At 35.7% G+C, this 16,786-nt stretch overlaps 1 protein-coding gene across 5 annotated transcripts in view; it reads right to left on the minus strand.

Annotated features, from left to right (window-relative positions):
• Nucleotides 1-16,786, minus strand: part of GULP1 (GULP PTB domain containing engulfment adaptor 1) — a 157,707-nt gene that overhangs the window by 13,866 nt on the left and 127,055 nt on the right. For 3 of the 5 annotated variants that reach the window (XM_082056926.1, XM_082056928.1, XM_082056927.1), the window contains 4 exons: nt 14,009-14,146; nt 11,581-11,697; nt 11,117-11,209; nt 1,611-1,835 (listed from right to left, as the gene is read on the minus strand). In XM_082056926.1, the coding sequence (XP_081913052.1) occupies nt 1,611-1,835; nt 11,117-11,209; nt 11,581-11,697; nt 14,009-14,146 (573 nt within the window). The remainder of the gene's footprint in view (nt 1-1,610; nt 1,836-11,116; nt 11,210-11,580; nt 11,698-14,008; nt 14,147-16,786) is intronic. The other 2 variants (XM_082056929.1, XM_082056930.1) reach the window with 2 other exon arrangements.

A 16,786-nucleotide genomic window follows, 5' to 3' on the forward strand; every position in this document is an offset into this window, starting at 1 on the left:
TCTTTCTCTCCAGATGCTGCAGTGGCTGCTGACAAGGAAAAAACATGGTATTCCACTGAATACACTGCTTAGAGAAAAGTAGACTCTTAAGTCCTATTTCTTAGGAGCTTTGAATTAATGTTTTAAATTTGGATTAGGAGAGATCTAGAACTGTTCAACAACTCCAAAAACCTGTGGTATTTCTACCCAAGTATACTGAAAAAAGTGAAAAACTAAACAAAACAAAACAAAATCCTAATTTAACATACTGCTTTTTTTGTTGTTGTTCTATTTAAAAAGAATACAGAGTCATATTATTCCCTGGCAAGACCAGAAATGAATTAACTACACCAAATAACTAATTTTAAGATTTTTACACATGCAGACCACTTACTAACCTCAACATGAGTTAGCATATCAATTTCAAAGCTAGTCTCTTGTAAAAAGATTTCAGAGCCTGCCATTTAGATGCAACAGGCTCTCATTACTGTGTTCATGGACCCTGCATTAACCCCCTAGCACCTTTGAAAATGGTCAGAGCACCAGTACAATGTAATGTCATCTGCTCCCACTCAAAGCAGGGCAATGGGTGTACTTGACACGAAGGAAATGTACCATGAAGCTCCTATTCCATTCTTCATGCAAACAAACCTCTTGCGTAGATACGTTCTGTCTGCATCGAGAAGGTGGGATCAGGTTTAATGTACAGGTACGTGCCATATATTAACCTAAATTTCCCACCAACATGGATTGCTAATCCTAGAAGGTCTTGGACATAGTAAATGCTAATGTAGATTCTCCTTATTTGCTAAGTGCTTATGGCTCCGCAGAAGCTAGATAAACAAACAGCATTTATGTTTAGTCTTAAATGAGTCTTTTAGGCAAAACCAGCAAAACTTTACACTGTCATTTCCCATCTATACACCATTTTGTTGTTACTGGCCTTTTTGGTACTATTGATACAGCTAGTTTAAGTAAAACTATAGTTTAGTTCTTTCAAGAAATGTGTATTTTGAGTACATATGAGCACAAGAAGCAGTTTTTATTTAGTGGACACATGCAGAAAGCCATGATGTTTGCCGAATGCAGCCAAATGTTACTTGCAAATGGAAGAAAAGTTGAGAGTCCAAGCATATTGCTATGAAAAAGCAGGCAAAATGCCCATTTCATATGTAAGAAGAATTTTCAACCTTCATTTTGCACAGAGTTTTTATAAAGTATGCTGAAAGGTTTTTAATGGCTGATTGCCATTTATGGTGGGGGGAATAACCCTTAAAGTTGGACCTTAATAATCGTTTGTTTTGAATAACTATTCTTAATATAAAGAATTTTAACAAAAGATTGACAAATAACACAGAGGTAATTAATTAATGAAGTAATTTAAACATTCTGGGAAAATAAGAATTTATGTTTTGGGAGTGGGAGAGAGAAAGCTATGTAGAAATAAGAGTAAAACTTCACAAATTCCATATTTTAAGAGTACCCCTAGAGAACAAAAAATATATCCGTTCTGTCCTTAAACCACTGTACAAAATGCACATTTTTAATACAAGTTAATACACAACAGAGAACGAACGAAAGCCAAAAAAAAGAAAACCAAAACACAAAAAGCTTTTGCACAGCAGGATTACACGAGGTCTTGGGCAGCTGTATTCACTGGTTGGCTTTGGAAGACCACTTTTTGAAGGTGGTGGTATTAACAATCCAGATGATAGTCTAGAGTCAGGAGAACTCCTAGGAGTAAGTGTAATGGAAGAGATATCTAAACAAGGAGGCGAATCCTCATTGTTACACCAGAAAAAAGTAGAAGGTCTTTGAAACATATGTTCATCATTATCACACTTTATGTGCAGCAGCTGGAAAGAAATCACAGAAAGAGAAAACATTCTGAGGACCAGAACATGGTAACATCAGGGAAAGAAGAAAAAAACCCCACATTTCTTACTTCAAAAAAGTTTGTCAGCAACTTGTTCTTCCATGTTATAGTTACAAGATACAGAACCTGAAAATATTTTAAAAGAAAATCTAAAAAAAAGACCATAGTCAGAGGGAGCCCAGTACCAACTGGAATGAAGATGACTTGCTTGTTCATAATTACACCGAACAAAATGAAGACAGGCATCTTTCCAAAAATGAGTGTGCTGGATGCACTGACAAATGTTTAAATCCACCAACATATCAGCAATATCTCATCTCTGCACATGTAAACTAGCAGTAAGTACATATCTGGGGAGAAGAGTTACCCTGGTGGTTAAAGCACAGGTGAGAATTTTCCTTCTCCAAACCAGGAAACAGCTACCATTTATATCCCACCAATATTTAAAGAAAAGTTAATTATTTAACCAAAATCTTCTTACAGCAAAAGTTCACATTGTACAAATTTTAATGTTCACATTAATAATAGGCTTTGTTTCATATCCCTATTGATGGAATTTGAGAACCTAAACTTTAATGAACAATAATAACCTTCTGACAACTTTTCTGTGTGGAAGAACACCTGCTGGTATTTTCAGCAGGTATCTCAAAAGCTGAGACTTGCTTTTGCAAAGCAAAGGAATCCTCATGTCCCTACAATAGCAGCATAGGATGCAGGACAGAACAAAACTCCTCTGCTGGGAAAACAAAAATGGTGAGGATTGTAAGATACTCTGGCTTTCTTAACAAATCCACAGAACAGCATTGAGCAGAGGCAGTCGAGAAACATCCACACTAGAATACAAATGGTAAAAGCATTCACCTGAGGTGACAAAGTGGTAACTGCACGATTTTGGTGTGAATGAGGCAGACAAGAACCTGAGGCTAGCTGCTTCCTATGACTGGGGAGTATTTAACTGCATATTCTGGCAAGATTATTTAAGTTTGAGAGTAAAGCTGAGAGTTTTGTCCACTTAAAAAAGAAAACCCCTAAATTATTTGCCTGAATGGGAAATATCCGTAATCCTGAAATGGATCTTGTCTAGATGAAATCAGAAACAAAGAGCCATCAGGATTGATCCTGGAGAGAAAAGCATAAAGGAAATGTCTTCAAATATTTAAGAAACATGCCCATGCAATCTTTCTGTTGGGGCCAAGTTGTAATTCCTGCCTCAAAATCTGAGGAGAACAGCTTTGGACAGTTAAAATAAGGCTTTAGAGGACAGATTAATCTTTGAATCTTAACAGAAGAGATGGAACGCGAATGCAAACGGTTCTTGGCTAGAGCCAAGAGTCTACACATACAGTTCGCAAGAATTGGATCTGTGCTGTTGGTATCTTGCCTAAAAAACCCTTGACTTGCCCCAGCTGAAGCAATGGTAAATGTATGCAGCAAAAATTTTCAAGTCTGCTTTTACTTTCCTCATAGAATGTTACACAATTGATATGACATGATTCTTTCATTATAGGTTGGAATAACTTCAGTAGAGCAGGATTTAATCAATTATTTTAAACCATCTTTTTTAGAGTTACGTAGAAAACAAAACATTTCAAATCCTTTTAAACTGAGCCTTAGTTCCTTTCTTTACAGATAAGCCAGGTTAAGGGTACATGTATCCAAATTTATTAACAATGCCATACTTAAGACAACATCAATAAACACCACAAAACTCTAATCAAAATTTGAAAAAAAAAAAAAGTTTTTATCGCAATTGCAAACAATTCATCTGTTGTCAAGCTGGAAACAGAGGGTTTGGAATGGCAATCAATAAAAATGAAAGCAAAAATCTACAAGACATACAATTTTGATTATTATTCCAAGAGTATCACTAGCCTACATGTAGAATGCAACCATGTGATTCCTACCATGTAATACTTACTGCTATATATATATACGGAAAAAATAGATCTCACAATAGTAAACCCTGGAAGATACTAAATACATCAAATTAAGAAAACAAAAATATTTCCCTGAAATGCAAAGCAGCAGAGGATGAGTAGTTTCCATAAGAAAGTATGAATATCACATGAAAAAACATACAGAAACCAGCAAAATGAATATAGGATACAAAGCAGAAAATCTGGAAGGATGATGAACATATATCACATTCAAGCAATGAAAGGTTTCATACACTATTTGTGTACTTTTTGTGAACATTGAGCAGTCAGGTGTGGAAGAACACCTGCTGGTATTTTCAGCAGGTATCTCAAAAGCTGAGACCTGTTTTTGCAAAGCAAAGGAATTCTCATGTCCCTACAATAGCAGCACAGGATGCAGGACAGAACAAAACTCAGGTTTTTTTCCTGTTTATCTGATAAGCAATGATCTTAGGATGTTTCACACCATATAGGCTGTCAAGCTTCATATGACAGTTTTGGAAATGTGTCTTGTCAATAATGAGTTTTCACTAGTAAAGACTAGAGTCTTACACCAAATTGTAAAGGAAGAAAATATAGTAAAAAAATATTAAATTGCCATTTTATATGGCAATTGTATTTTGTCTGACCTTCCCACTGTGTAATACTGAACATGTAGTATTGGCAATGTTGATATATTACTTTCCAGTTTGGGCCCCATTTCATCAACACAAGAAAAGAATATGAAATCATTCTTAATGAAATCAACATACTAGTTCAGTGGATTTCATCTCTGTTACAATTAGATGTTGTTATGTCCCTGTCGAAGGTTTTACTTTTGATTCGTTCTACTCAGCATGATGTTGAAGATGCACCATCAGGCTGCAGCACACTGGAAAATGTAGCATGAATGAGTTTTTGTTAATCAAGAAATAATTTCAAAATTGTTTGGTTTCACTAGGTGTCTCAAGACATTGATTGCAATCTCTGTGTCATACCCCCATAGGAATCAGATAAATATCTTAATGAATTAAAATATGTTTTTCTTCCTTCGAATCTTCAAATTGGTAATATACAGGATCGCCATAGTGGATAACTGCAGTGAATGTTACATGGAACTGTAAGTGACCTTGAATTGGAAATTATGCAGTTAGTTACAAACCCACTGATTACAAGCTACCTGAGATTTGGGACTACTAAAGATATATTAATTCACTAATTCATAAAATACTGTATAAGCATTAACAGTTTAATTCATTAACTGCTACATCTTTGGTTCATTTAGTACTTTTTCAGTAACATGAAATCTGACATAGACAATTTCAATTTTTTTGTTTTAACATCACAAACATAATAGAATTTTAAACTCTCACAAAGAAGTGCTCACTGAACTGAATACAGAATATTATAAAATTGAAAAAGCAGCAGATAGGCAAAGAAAAAACACGTGCATCTTCTCACTTGGCAGTCTTAATGGAAACATGAATCAAGTGATATGCCTAAACACATTCCAAAACTGCTTTCTGAAATATGCATGCAGTTCCAACGTCTATCTTGGGGTTTTCTCATGAGTGTGTTAAAGCTTTTTAATGAGGGTAATAGGTGCAGGTGGCCTATGTGTCTGAGTCACACTTAAAGAACTTTTTTTAAAAAATGTCTAATGAATCAGAATCTTTAATGCTCCATGTAAAAAAGGAGGTATTTTGCAACACTGCCATGATAAGAATACATTTAGATACAACTAGTTTCACAGTACTTATAGTGACGAGGAGAATGCCATTCCTTTGGCATCTGTTTCTCCCAATACTATTTCCTGCTGCCTTTCAAGTCTGCTTTTCTCATATTTTATCGTTCTCTCTTTTAAATTATTTTCCTGAATATTCCTGGGTTTTGTCTAACTTTGGAGTCATGCAGTTGTCACAACTTACTTCCCTGCTTTACACACGTTGCTCAAAGAGGAAACCTTCAAGGCATGCCTGAGAAACTCCAGCCAAGCCCAAAATAGATTAAAAATCTCTCTTATCTCATCAGAGGTTCCTCTGTGACCTGCAATAGTTTACTGTTCAGTCTACTGTAAAAACTGAGGGTGCAAACTGCATGTAAGCGCTAGTCACATGAAGGCTATGTGTACAGCTACCCAGGCTGCTCTAAGCAACACCGACAGCATAAATAAATAAAAGACGTTGTGTGAAACACCACTCCCAGGGACGGACTGAGCTTTGGAGGTTGGATTTATACGTAGGAGCAGCATCCAAAGTCTTATTGCAATACAAACTTAAGCAGTGTCATCATAGGCAAACAACAAAATGAAAATCAGACTTTCCTCATTTAATCAAGATCAAATGCAAAGAACACCAGCGATTAATGTATTGCCAAACCACTAAAACAGATGAAAAGTAAACAGCACACATATAAAAGTAATGGAAACTTCAGCTGTGCATGCAATGGAGTGAGAGACAAAATCAACATCCCATGCCAACATTTCCCGTGGCATATGGAATTACAGCTGTAAAGGCAAACTACTCTAAGGAAACTCATTCTTTGATATAGTACGTCCTTGACAAATCCACTCAGGAAATGAATAAAGTTCTGCTTCTACTGCAGAACATTTCTTCATTGGCAAATACAGATATTTTAAAGACTAACTTCAAAGTTTTAGCAAGACTAGCATACATAAAAACATCTGCCCAAAAGTAGAAAAAAAAAAGATCACCAAGCAGTTTATTATTTACTGAATGCGCTAAAAAAACTTAAATCTAAATAGTTACAATGCCCTGAGGAGAAAAGTGTGCAGAAGATTGATAGTTCGGTGTTCAACTTTCACAATACATTTTACATGACATTATCATCATAGAATGTCCTGAGTTGGAAGGGACCCATAAGGATCATTGAGTCCAACTCCTGTCCCTGCATATGACAACCCCAGAGTTCACACCAGGTGTCTGAGGGCATTGTCCAGTCTGTTCTTGAACACTGCCAGGCTGTGACTACAACTGAGTTTTCTTATTTTTTTTTCATTTCCAACTATGATCTCCTTGCTTTTAACAGCTTGTTTTATAGCTTCAGAAAGAAATTTTGTTTTTCCCCTACAGTTTACGAACTGATAGAAAAAGCAACTCAGATTGGTGTTAATTTGGCCATTTGGTTAGATTTAGAACAGCCACAGAAAAATTTTCATAGTGATACTAATAACTAAACAACAAGTAATTTTGATAGCAAATTTACCCCTCAAAGGCAAAAGCCAATTGCTGTCAGTGTTCTGCAGCCCCTTAGACATTGCAAAAATGTAAAGGGTACGTAATTGTATTGTTCATACACATAGTTTTGACCCATTTCAGCCAGTATTATTTTAAACTAAGTCCTCATATAAATCCTTACAAGGCCTGCAAAAAAACCAGCAATACAAGCAAGAAGAATGAGGAAAGCAGTTTTAGATAGAATTCTCTTTGTATTTCCCAAACAAGGCTACTTGCACTACTTATAAACTCAAAAGAGAGAAAAGTCACCTCAAATTTATTATTATTTTCAATTTTAATATATGAATGGATTTTTACTAAGTAGAGCAATGAAGGGCTCACAATAAACACTGCAATACTCAAATTTATTATTATTGCCTAAAAAAGAATACAATTAAAACAACCAGTAATGGATGTATCAGATAGAAAATACTCTTATATGTGAAGTTATCAATCATACAAAATGTTTTTAATTGTGTGTCCAAAATAAAGCTTCAGCTTACAATTCACTGCTTGCATTTTCTACTTCTAGTTAGACCACTGACGGATTTTGGATAATCACCATGTGTAAAATTTTTTTGACACATTTTGATGTCAGAGAATAGCAAATTAAGATGTTTTAGGAATGTATTTTGCAAATAAATTGTTCTACATTATTACTCAAGAGTTCAATATGTGAATATACCTGTTAGAGAAGAAAATCTGTCAGTAAACTAACATTTTGAGACCAGCATGGTTTATCTGTTTTGCTCTTGAGCATCACATATACAAGGTACCATCTTTCATAAACTACAGAAAAATATTTTAAAAAATATTTTGGAAACAAAAGAGAAACTGAATTTTAAGTCTTGATAGTATTACATTTGATCTTGAGCATGAATTCCAGCAAATGCCTTTATGTACATCTTTATATTCAGTTAGCAAACCCATTTCAAATGTCAACAGGAAGCTAGAAAATGTTATTTTAAATGACAGTCTGGATATATCTGCTTAGAAATAATGCATGCCACAGTTTAAAGATGCTCTCAAATTCTATTTTCTTTTTGATGCTGAAGTGAGAACAGGAGATGTAACCTAGTCTTGCTTATTGGAAGATGATCTGGGACTCAGAGGACTTAAGCTTTAGCTTCACTCTCAGGAAAAAGAGAAATGGCTTTTTGAAAAAAAAAAAAGTGTAAAGGGTCAGTGAAATACTACAAAAATAATCAAACTTGGAATTTCTGAAGGTATTTTCTACCTATTTCTTTCATTAAAAATTTATGTGAAGACTGATGTGTCTAGAATAATTAAAGACACCAACATCTTGACAAGGAAGAAGCAGGAGTAAAGAAATGACAGACTGGTATTGCATAGAAATGATACCATGGTTTCTCAGTTCCTGACAAGGGGGAAAGACATTCTGTCCTAAACCTGTATTTTAGCAAATAAAGCACGACAATGACATCAGTTGGTGTCTGTTGCCTTCTGAAGTGCTAAAGCTGATTCCCCAGTGTCTCAGCGACCACACGTTAAGCACTTCAAGAGCACAGTCAACAACCGGTAAGGCAGGAAAGTCATTTCAGCACGTGGCAAAGCTTGAGAAAGTACAAACACTGTGTGAACAGCCAAACGCAAAAAGGAAAGCATAAGATAAGAAAATCCAAGATACTATTAACAGAAGCAAATTTATAACCATCTGTTGTTGGCTTGTGAAACTGAACAATTTTTTACAAATTACTGTGATGTCAGTTAAGGGCACATGTACTTATATCAGATATCAAGTACAAGGGCTGAAACTTTCCATTGATCATACAGAGTAACAGCAAACTGGACTGACAGATAAGGAGTTATAGCTGTATCAAATTAACAAAATACAAATAAATCAAATTATTTATTATCTCTAAAAAAGCTTCAGAAATTTCTAGCATGGCACTGGCATCTCTATAATTCAGTAACATGAGAGCTCTGAAAAAACCTAAACTTTATAGTTTTACAAATTACGAGAATGACCATGTTATGTTCACAGCATGTAACATGAAGAATATCTGCTGGGAAGCAAGTTTTCCCCAATCTAAGCAGAAGTGCTTAGGAAGTAACTCAGATAGGGTATTATCCCCCATGTTGGATATTCCGCTTCATTTATGCAAGCTATTTTATTTCAGTATTTAACAAAATATTATCAGCAGATTTGAAAAAGTTACTCTGACAAAATGATCACAAGATAGAACTGGTGATTTTTCTTTGCTAGTTTTGAAGAAAGAGAGCAGTAGCAGAAAATATATTTTTAACATGATACAAGTTGTAAATTTAAATTCAGAAAAAAACCCCAAATCTCTAATAACCATTAAAAAATAAAGTGTTATTTTACATCACAGAAATTATGTAGAAATAGAGGAAAACATTATTTGCACTGCTTCTGCTTTTTTCTAGTAGGAGTTGAAACTTGGCAAAGTAATGTTTGAAATGATAGCTGATTTGAAATAAAAGCATATAAAGCTAATTGCAAACTACAACAGGCAATCAATTCTTTTATGAATTATTTGTAATTTCTTTCTTTCATACATATTTGTTGCTCACATAGCAGAAGAGCAGCTACATATAACCAAAACTGCTATTCCAAGTACTAATAAACTAACTCAAAAATATTTATGCTTTCTCTTCCTTGCACTGAAAAGTCATTTCATAACCTCTACTCTGTTCATTTATTTTCAACTTAGTTGTTGCACTTTTATGTACTTACTGTTATGCTAGCACAATTAAGAGCTTTTATTTACAATGTACACAAACTAGTTTAAAACAGCCCTACTTGAATGATGTTACTTGGTAAGGTCTTAAAAGACCAAATAAACGTGTACTATACACACCACAGGAAATATTTTGGTCATTGTTGATACTTTAAGTTTTTTTTCCTAAATGCAATTACTGAGTTCTTCACTAATTTAAACAAAAGAGAAATGCTTTTATCATGAGAGACTTAAGAGTCTGTTTAATTGAAGATACATTTAGTTATTATTTTCATAAATAAAAACAAACTAGCTCCCATCCTAATTACGGAAAATAAAAGATTAAAGAATTGACTAAATTGATTTTAAATCTAGCATTAAAGTTTATTACCTTTCATGGAATGCTTCACAAATGAGAAGACATCCAAAACTTATCATTTTCGCTGTGGAAGTGATGCAGTATTTATAATTTATGGTGCTTTCTCCTCTAAATAGATTGCAGTGAAATTAAACGACAATTCCTCTTGGGAGCAACCATCTAATCAATACCAAGGGAGTGTATAGAAACTATTGAAAAACTGTCATCATTGTTGTAAACATACTTCTGTACTGCCCAAATTTATAGACATCCATTTGAGGTGAAATTGTGTACATCCAGGGCAGGAATAAGGTGGCCTAAAATGCACACCTTAAAAGCAGCGCTTCTTTTTTTGAGATTTTGCTCTATATACAGTAAGAAATTCAGTTAATTTTCACAGTTATCTGATACTGTACAGGTAAAATACACTCATAAGAAGAGGGGAGTCATTAGGATCAGTCCGCAATGTAACCTGCATTTTTAGAAGTCCTGACTAGATATAACTAACTGTCAGTCAGCCATTTAAAAATGATCACGATCATCTCTAGGAACTGCAGAAAGTGTTAGAAATTTCCAGTTATGAGGAACCTGTGGTTCCTCATTTTTATGTACCCACCCAGTGTTAGTTTCTGAGGCCTAATGACTCCTTTGAGACATGCAAGTTTTTTTAAAAGTCATTTGGAAAATGTCAGTTGTGACAATCCACTTGTGACAGGAAGTTCCCCGAAAAATCTGAAGTAGGATTCTTGAACTGGATCATTGAAGTGCTGAACAGAGCTCTTTGTCCTGAGGGAGCATGATTACATGGCTACTAGAAGGAGCACTTACTGTCTTTGGGCAGCAACAAATAGGTATGACAAGGGGATTAAAGAACCACAATTTCAGAGAGCACAATTTGCACTTTTGTTGGCTTGTCACAATCTCGCTCCAATATTGAATTTCAACAGATATGTTACGTGATCACCATATGTTAATCATAATCACTGGACAGCACAGATGCTAATAATCATAACATAATGATTATAAATTTAGAGTAACTTCAGACATAAGAGTTATGGCCATGTACTTACTGGAGATGCATGTACTTGTGTTATTCTTAACTGGTTTTCCAAATCTTGAACTTTATTTTTCAGTTCTGTGTTTTCAGTTTCTAATTCTTGAATCTACAAAGCAAGTGGTTATTGCAACAGCTATTGGGATATTAATTCATTTCAACAACAGCATCCATTGAAAGTAAGTTTTATCAGAGACCTGGTGATTTAGCACCAATGTTGAACTAGTTATCTAATTACAAAAAATAATTACATTTTTGTATCTTCCATATTGCAACCTTGCTTTACTCTTTAATGACCTTGCAAGACAGCAAAACATAAAATACTATTTTTCAGTTATCTGGTCTTTTTTTTTTTTGGCATCTGTTGCAATTCTTAGCAATCAGAGTAAATTATGCAAGTTATGCTGTCATAGAGAGCAGATAACACAAATACAGTAGCATGTTCTTTTATCTCTTTAAAAAACATAGTTCAGAACTTACTCTTTTCTGTAAACCTGCAATTTGTTTCCTTGTTTCAACATCTTTTCCACCAGATTCCAGAAATTTCCTGTAAGCTAAGTCAAATGCTTGACCAATTGTTAAAGTTATCTCTTCAGCCTTTACATAAAACATAAGTTGAAATTAGTATATTAAGAATATTTTATAGGATTACTTTCATTTCAGATGATCACAAAATACTTTATATCATCTATCACGTTCATCTTCATCCATCACGAACTCAACACCATAAAGCAACACGGCAAACACTCTACAGCAATATATCTTCACAGAAAATGCTATGAAAGCAACTTAAAAAAAATATTGCAGATAAAGAAGGGAAACTGAACAGGGAGAACACAATTAGCTAACTTTTGGCATAAACTATGCCTTTAATTTCTGTAAATACAGAGAGTATGCCACAGTATTTATTTTCCTGATGATTTCTGAAGCAAATACAGGCTTTTCAATCATTAAATTAAATTAGTTTTGTTTGAATGGATTAATGTTTTCATGTTAACGGATGTTGTGACCCCTATTGCTTTTACATTTGGATTTCCATATTTGTTTTTAGAAGTCCTACACTAAAAAGTGTAGATAAATGTATTTATCTGTGCAAGCACTTCTGATTACAAAAATCCAACCAAACAGAATTTGCATTTATATATGAAAAATGTAATAATTTAGTAGTTCTATGGGTATTTGCATCATATGTTATGATGCATATATACAACTTGGACAGAAAATCTACTTTAAAAATAACAGTGGTAAAAATAGGCATGCAACAAGTAACTACTCCTACATTTACACAGGCCCAAAATTACATTTGGCTCTTTGAAGGCAACTGCAAGGCTGCTGTGGCCCCCAGTGAAAATGAGTTTGACACCCTTGTTCTACAAGAATGGGAAATTAACCCCTCTATCCTTTTACTGTGAAAAAACCCATACAGCCACCTTTCTTAAAACAAAACAAAAACAAACAACAAAAAAACCCCCTCCAAACACCAAAAAACACAAACAAAAGCACACACACACACAAAAAAAAAAAACACACACACAACAAAAAAAAAATATTAACTGAATTGGACCAAAAAAGCTGAACTTGGACTGCTGGACTGCTTTAGAGACTAACGGTTTTTGTTAGTAAAAGTATAATGAATCCTGGGAGTAGGCAGTCCTGTCTTCTTGGAAGGATGAAGGCTGCTGACATGAAAGCTATAACTGAGGTAGGATCCTTTGAAACCTGAGAGTACTAATGAACAAAGAGTGAAATAGAGGACAGAAGTACAGTAAGTGAAATACCAGGTTAGAGAGAAGAAGAAACCGTGAGTTGGTGTGGAATAAAAGTGGTACTAGTGTTCAGAGACTGCAAGGGCAATTTAAAATCATGGGAATGTGGGAAAAAGAGCCACAGGATATAAATTTGAAGAGAAATTAACAGATGTGCCTAGCAATTCTGAACAGTACCTATTGAAGGCACTGGAGCAATGTAGGTGAACAGCAGAATAATCAGTAACACTTTGAAGTAACACATAAGGCTATATAATTGCATATAAAGTGAATATGCCTCTTTTCCTACCAAAAAAAGCCCCCTTTGTATTTACTTTGTATGATACCCCAGCTACTTCAGAATAAAACAAAAAGAGAGGCTTCAGATTATTTTTAAAATGTAAACATCTATTTTTGGTGTAGATTCCAGTGTTTGTATTTGTTAATTGCTTTCTGCCAGTGTAAGCACACAACCCTGTTTCAGTCAGACACCATTTTCTTTATTTGGCTTGGTTTGGGGCTTGTTTTTTTGTGTTTTTGGGGGAGGTGGGGGGGCAGCGGTGGTGGGGATTTTTTTTTGTTGTTGTTTTTTTGGTTTTTTTTTCCGCTATTGCACATTTTTGAACAGTTGCCCTGTTCTACCTCAGACACGAGAGAATGTCAGTGGTTGGTGCAATGAATTCTCTGGTAGTGCATCATGGCATGAACAAACTGGAGAGACGTGGCAGGAGGCGGGTAGAGAAGGGAGAACCTTGCTTTAAAGAAAAAGAATTAAAGAGGAAGAGAGGCTGAGGCAAACACACCAGCAGAAGAGCCTGTGAGGTTGTCTCAGCCGCAGGCTTGCAGAAACCTCTGCAAAACATCTGTGCAAACATTTCAAGCTTGGTGGGATGCAGGCTGTTCTCTGAAAGCATTGTGGATGCCTGGCCTAGGATATTGAGCTGGGGAGTAAGAAGTGTCCCACAAAACCACCTTAGGTTAAAGAAGAAAAAGGCTCTCCTTTAAATTAATACATCTAAGTTATTGGCATTAAAGATTATATGAAAGTGACCCCAATTAACAGGCATGCTATTTGCCTTTATTAGCCATTCCTGTTTTATTTCAAAGCAGACCAAACTCCATAAAAGTCATTCAAATTCTTTCAAAGCGTCTCGCATACTTACACACTTTTCACTGTCAAATACATAGCACAGATGCTTATTTGATTCTGAGTCTTTGCATATGAAAGTAAATATTCTCTTGTCAGTTTTATCATCAGCACAAAATGATATCCTGTGGAGCTGACAGTTGTGCTGGACTTCCTGCAAATAAAAATAAAGATTATTTTCAAGAAATTACTGTATTTGCTTAGTATAAAGATGCACAAAGTAAAGCTCTGTATTTCCTCATGTACAAAAGAGCAGGCATCTTGCAGTAACATTTCTGAATGCCTCTCATTGTACATGAGAACACACAAAAATGTATGTAAATTATAACAGAAGTTAGCAAACTCATCTCCTAACAAATGTTCTCATTTTTACTGAATGTAAGCAGGAAGTTTTTATTTGGACAGCATTTATCTGGAAGTGTTTATTTGGACAATAATTTCTGTGCTAGAAAATTGGTTTTACTGTTGCTTTGAGTCCCTGTGCAATTTAGGAACTGATTATGTAAAATACTCTTTTTTTTTTTTTTTTTTCCAAGTGCACACAATCTTCAGATTTCACTGTCTCACAGGGATTATTAAAATGGTTTTAATGAAATAAGTCCTTACCTTTGTATCTTAAACTTAGAAAGGAGAAATAAAATCACTTTGTTATCCAAATACATGGCACAGAAATAAATTAGACAGCTAAATAATTGCTTACTTAAGGTGCAATATAAACAGCTTTTAAACATTCTTAGTTGTATATTTTAGATACCATATTTCACTTTCCATTAAAAAGCATGCTCCAGCTATTTAAAAATGCTCTTCAACTGAGAGCTTGACAAGACTTATATAAACTCTCTCAACTATTTTTTTTTCAACAAGTCTCTTCTTGGTATTTTATTTTATTTTATTTGGCTTATTACATGGGAAAGCAGTATTTGCTTTAAAAGAAAATATGCAGTTTAGATGTGAAGTATTATCTATTAAAAAAAAGAAAGCTTCTGCACAGCACCAGGGTTCCCAGATGGCTATAAGCTCATAAACAAGAGATGCCTTCTCCGCACACAAACTTTCAACAAAAAAAGGTACCATAAGGACAATCTTTTCCCCTTGCCCAGCTGTGCTCCTTTTCTCAGCCTTTACAGTCATTCTTCTGTGTATCCTGTTTCTCCCACGTCCCCAGATCTCCCTCACATTTAATAATAGAATCACAGAACAGTTTAGGTTGGAAGGACCTTCCAAGCTCATCCAGTGCCACCCCTGCCATGAGCAGGGACATCTTCACCCAGATCAGGTTGCTCAGAGCCCCGTCCAGCCTGGCCTGGGATGTCTCCAGAGATGGGGCATCCACCACCTCTCTGGGCAACCTGTGCCAGGGTCTCACTGCCCTCACGGTAAAAAATTTCTTCCTTATGCCTGGCCTGAATCTCCTCTCCTTTAGTTTAAAACCATCAACCCCTGGTTCTGTCACACCAGGCCCTGCAAAAATGTCTGACCCCGTCTTTCTTACAGGCCCCTTTTAAGTATGGAAAGGCCACAACAAGCTCTCCCCAGAGCCTTCTCTTCTCCAGGCTGAACAACCCCAACTCTCTCAGCCTGTCCTCACAGCAGAGCTGTTCCAGTCCTCTGGTCATCTTGGTGGCCTCCTCTGGCCACTCTCCAACAGGTCCATGTCTTACTTGTGCTGAGGACCCCAGAGCTAGATGCAGCACTGCAGGGGAGTCTCACCAGAACAGAGCAGGGGGCAGAATCATCTCCCTCAAACAAACTGCCGGCCATGCTCCTTCTGATGCTGCTCAAGATAAGATTGGCCTTTGGGCTGCAAGTGCACATTGTCGGCTCATGTTCAGTCTTTCACCCACCATTACCCCCAAGCCTTCCTCCACAGGGCTGCTCTCCATTTCTCCGTCCCCAGCCTGTACCCATACCAAGGGTTGCTCCAACCCAGACGTAGGACCTTGCACTTGGCCTTGTTGAACCTCATGAGGTTCACAAGGGCCCACACTTCTCAAGCTTGTCCAGGTTCTTTCTGTTCCTAATCTACCTCTGCTGTAGCTCTTTAACAGTTACATATAATAACACCCACTTGTTCTGGCTCTTTTACGTTTAGAGATCCATATAGCTACTTTATATCATTTAAGCACAGAACCGCTTTTCTATAATCCTCCTTTCCTGTGTGCCAAGTATAGAATCAAGTTCTGCTACATAAGTAGGCCTCCTCTTCCTACCACAACAAATAGTCATCATATGAATATAAACCAATATTCCGCTATAACAATATGGAAGTGATTTGTTTCAAAAACACATAGAAAAAATTATTGTAATCAGTGATAACACAGAATTTAAGTCATTTCCCAAAGTATCTATAAATTTCGCAAAAAGAAGGAAAACTTGATTAAAATTTACATTTACATGTGGCTTTAAGAAATGAAGTGGGGGAAATAAAAAGACTACTCATAGTTGATGACCATTTGATTTGTAATAACAACATTGCTGAGAGATTACAATATTCCTATTCCCCCAGGAACTTCTGTCCTACAGCTTTCTGTTAATCTCTGTAGGAAGAGTTAGGAGGACTAACATATTTTTACTTTTAAAACTGGTATTTTAAAATAATTTTTACCAGGATATAGGGTTTAGTACCCCTTCTGCCCTGTGACATAAGGAAGATGCATAAACTGCAGTGAAAGTTGACAAGAATATTTCTTGCCCCCTCTGCTTATGAACTGTTGAATTGTGGTATATCAAGAGTATGAACTGAAAATGGGTTGCAAGTAGATACAGCCTTGAACTAAACTACCTTTGCTCAAAA

This window comes from Streptopelia decaocto (genome assembly GCF_964273445.1).
Source record: "Streptopelia decaocto genome assembly, chromosome: 6".
Taxonomy (NCBI): domain Eukaryota; kingdom Metazoa; phylum Chordata; class Aves; order Columbiformes; family Columbidae; genus Streptopelia; species Streptopelia decaocto.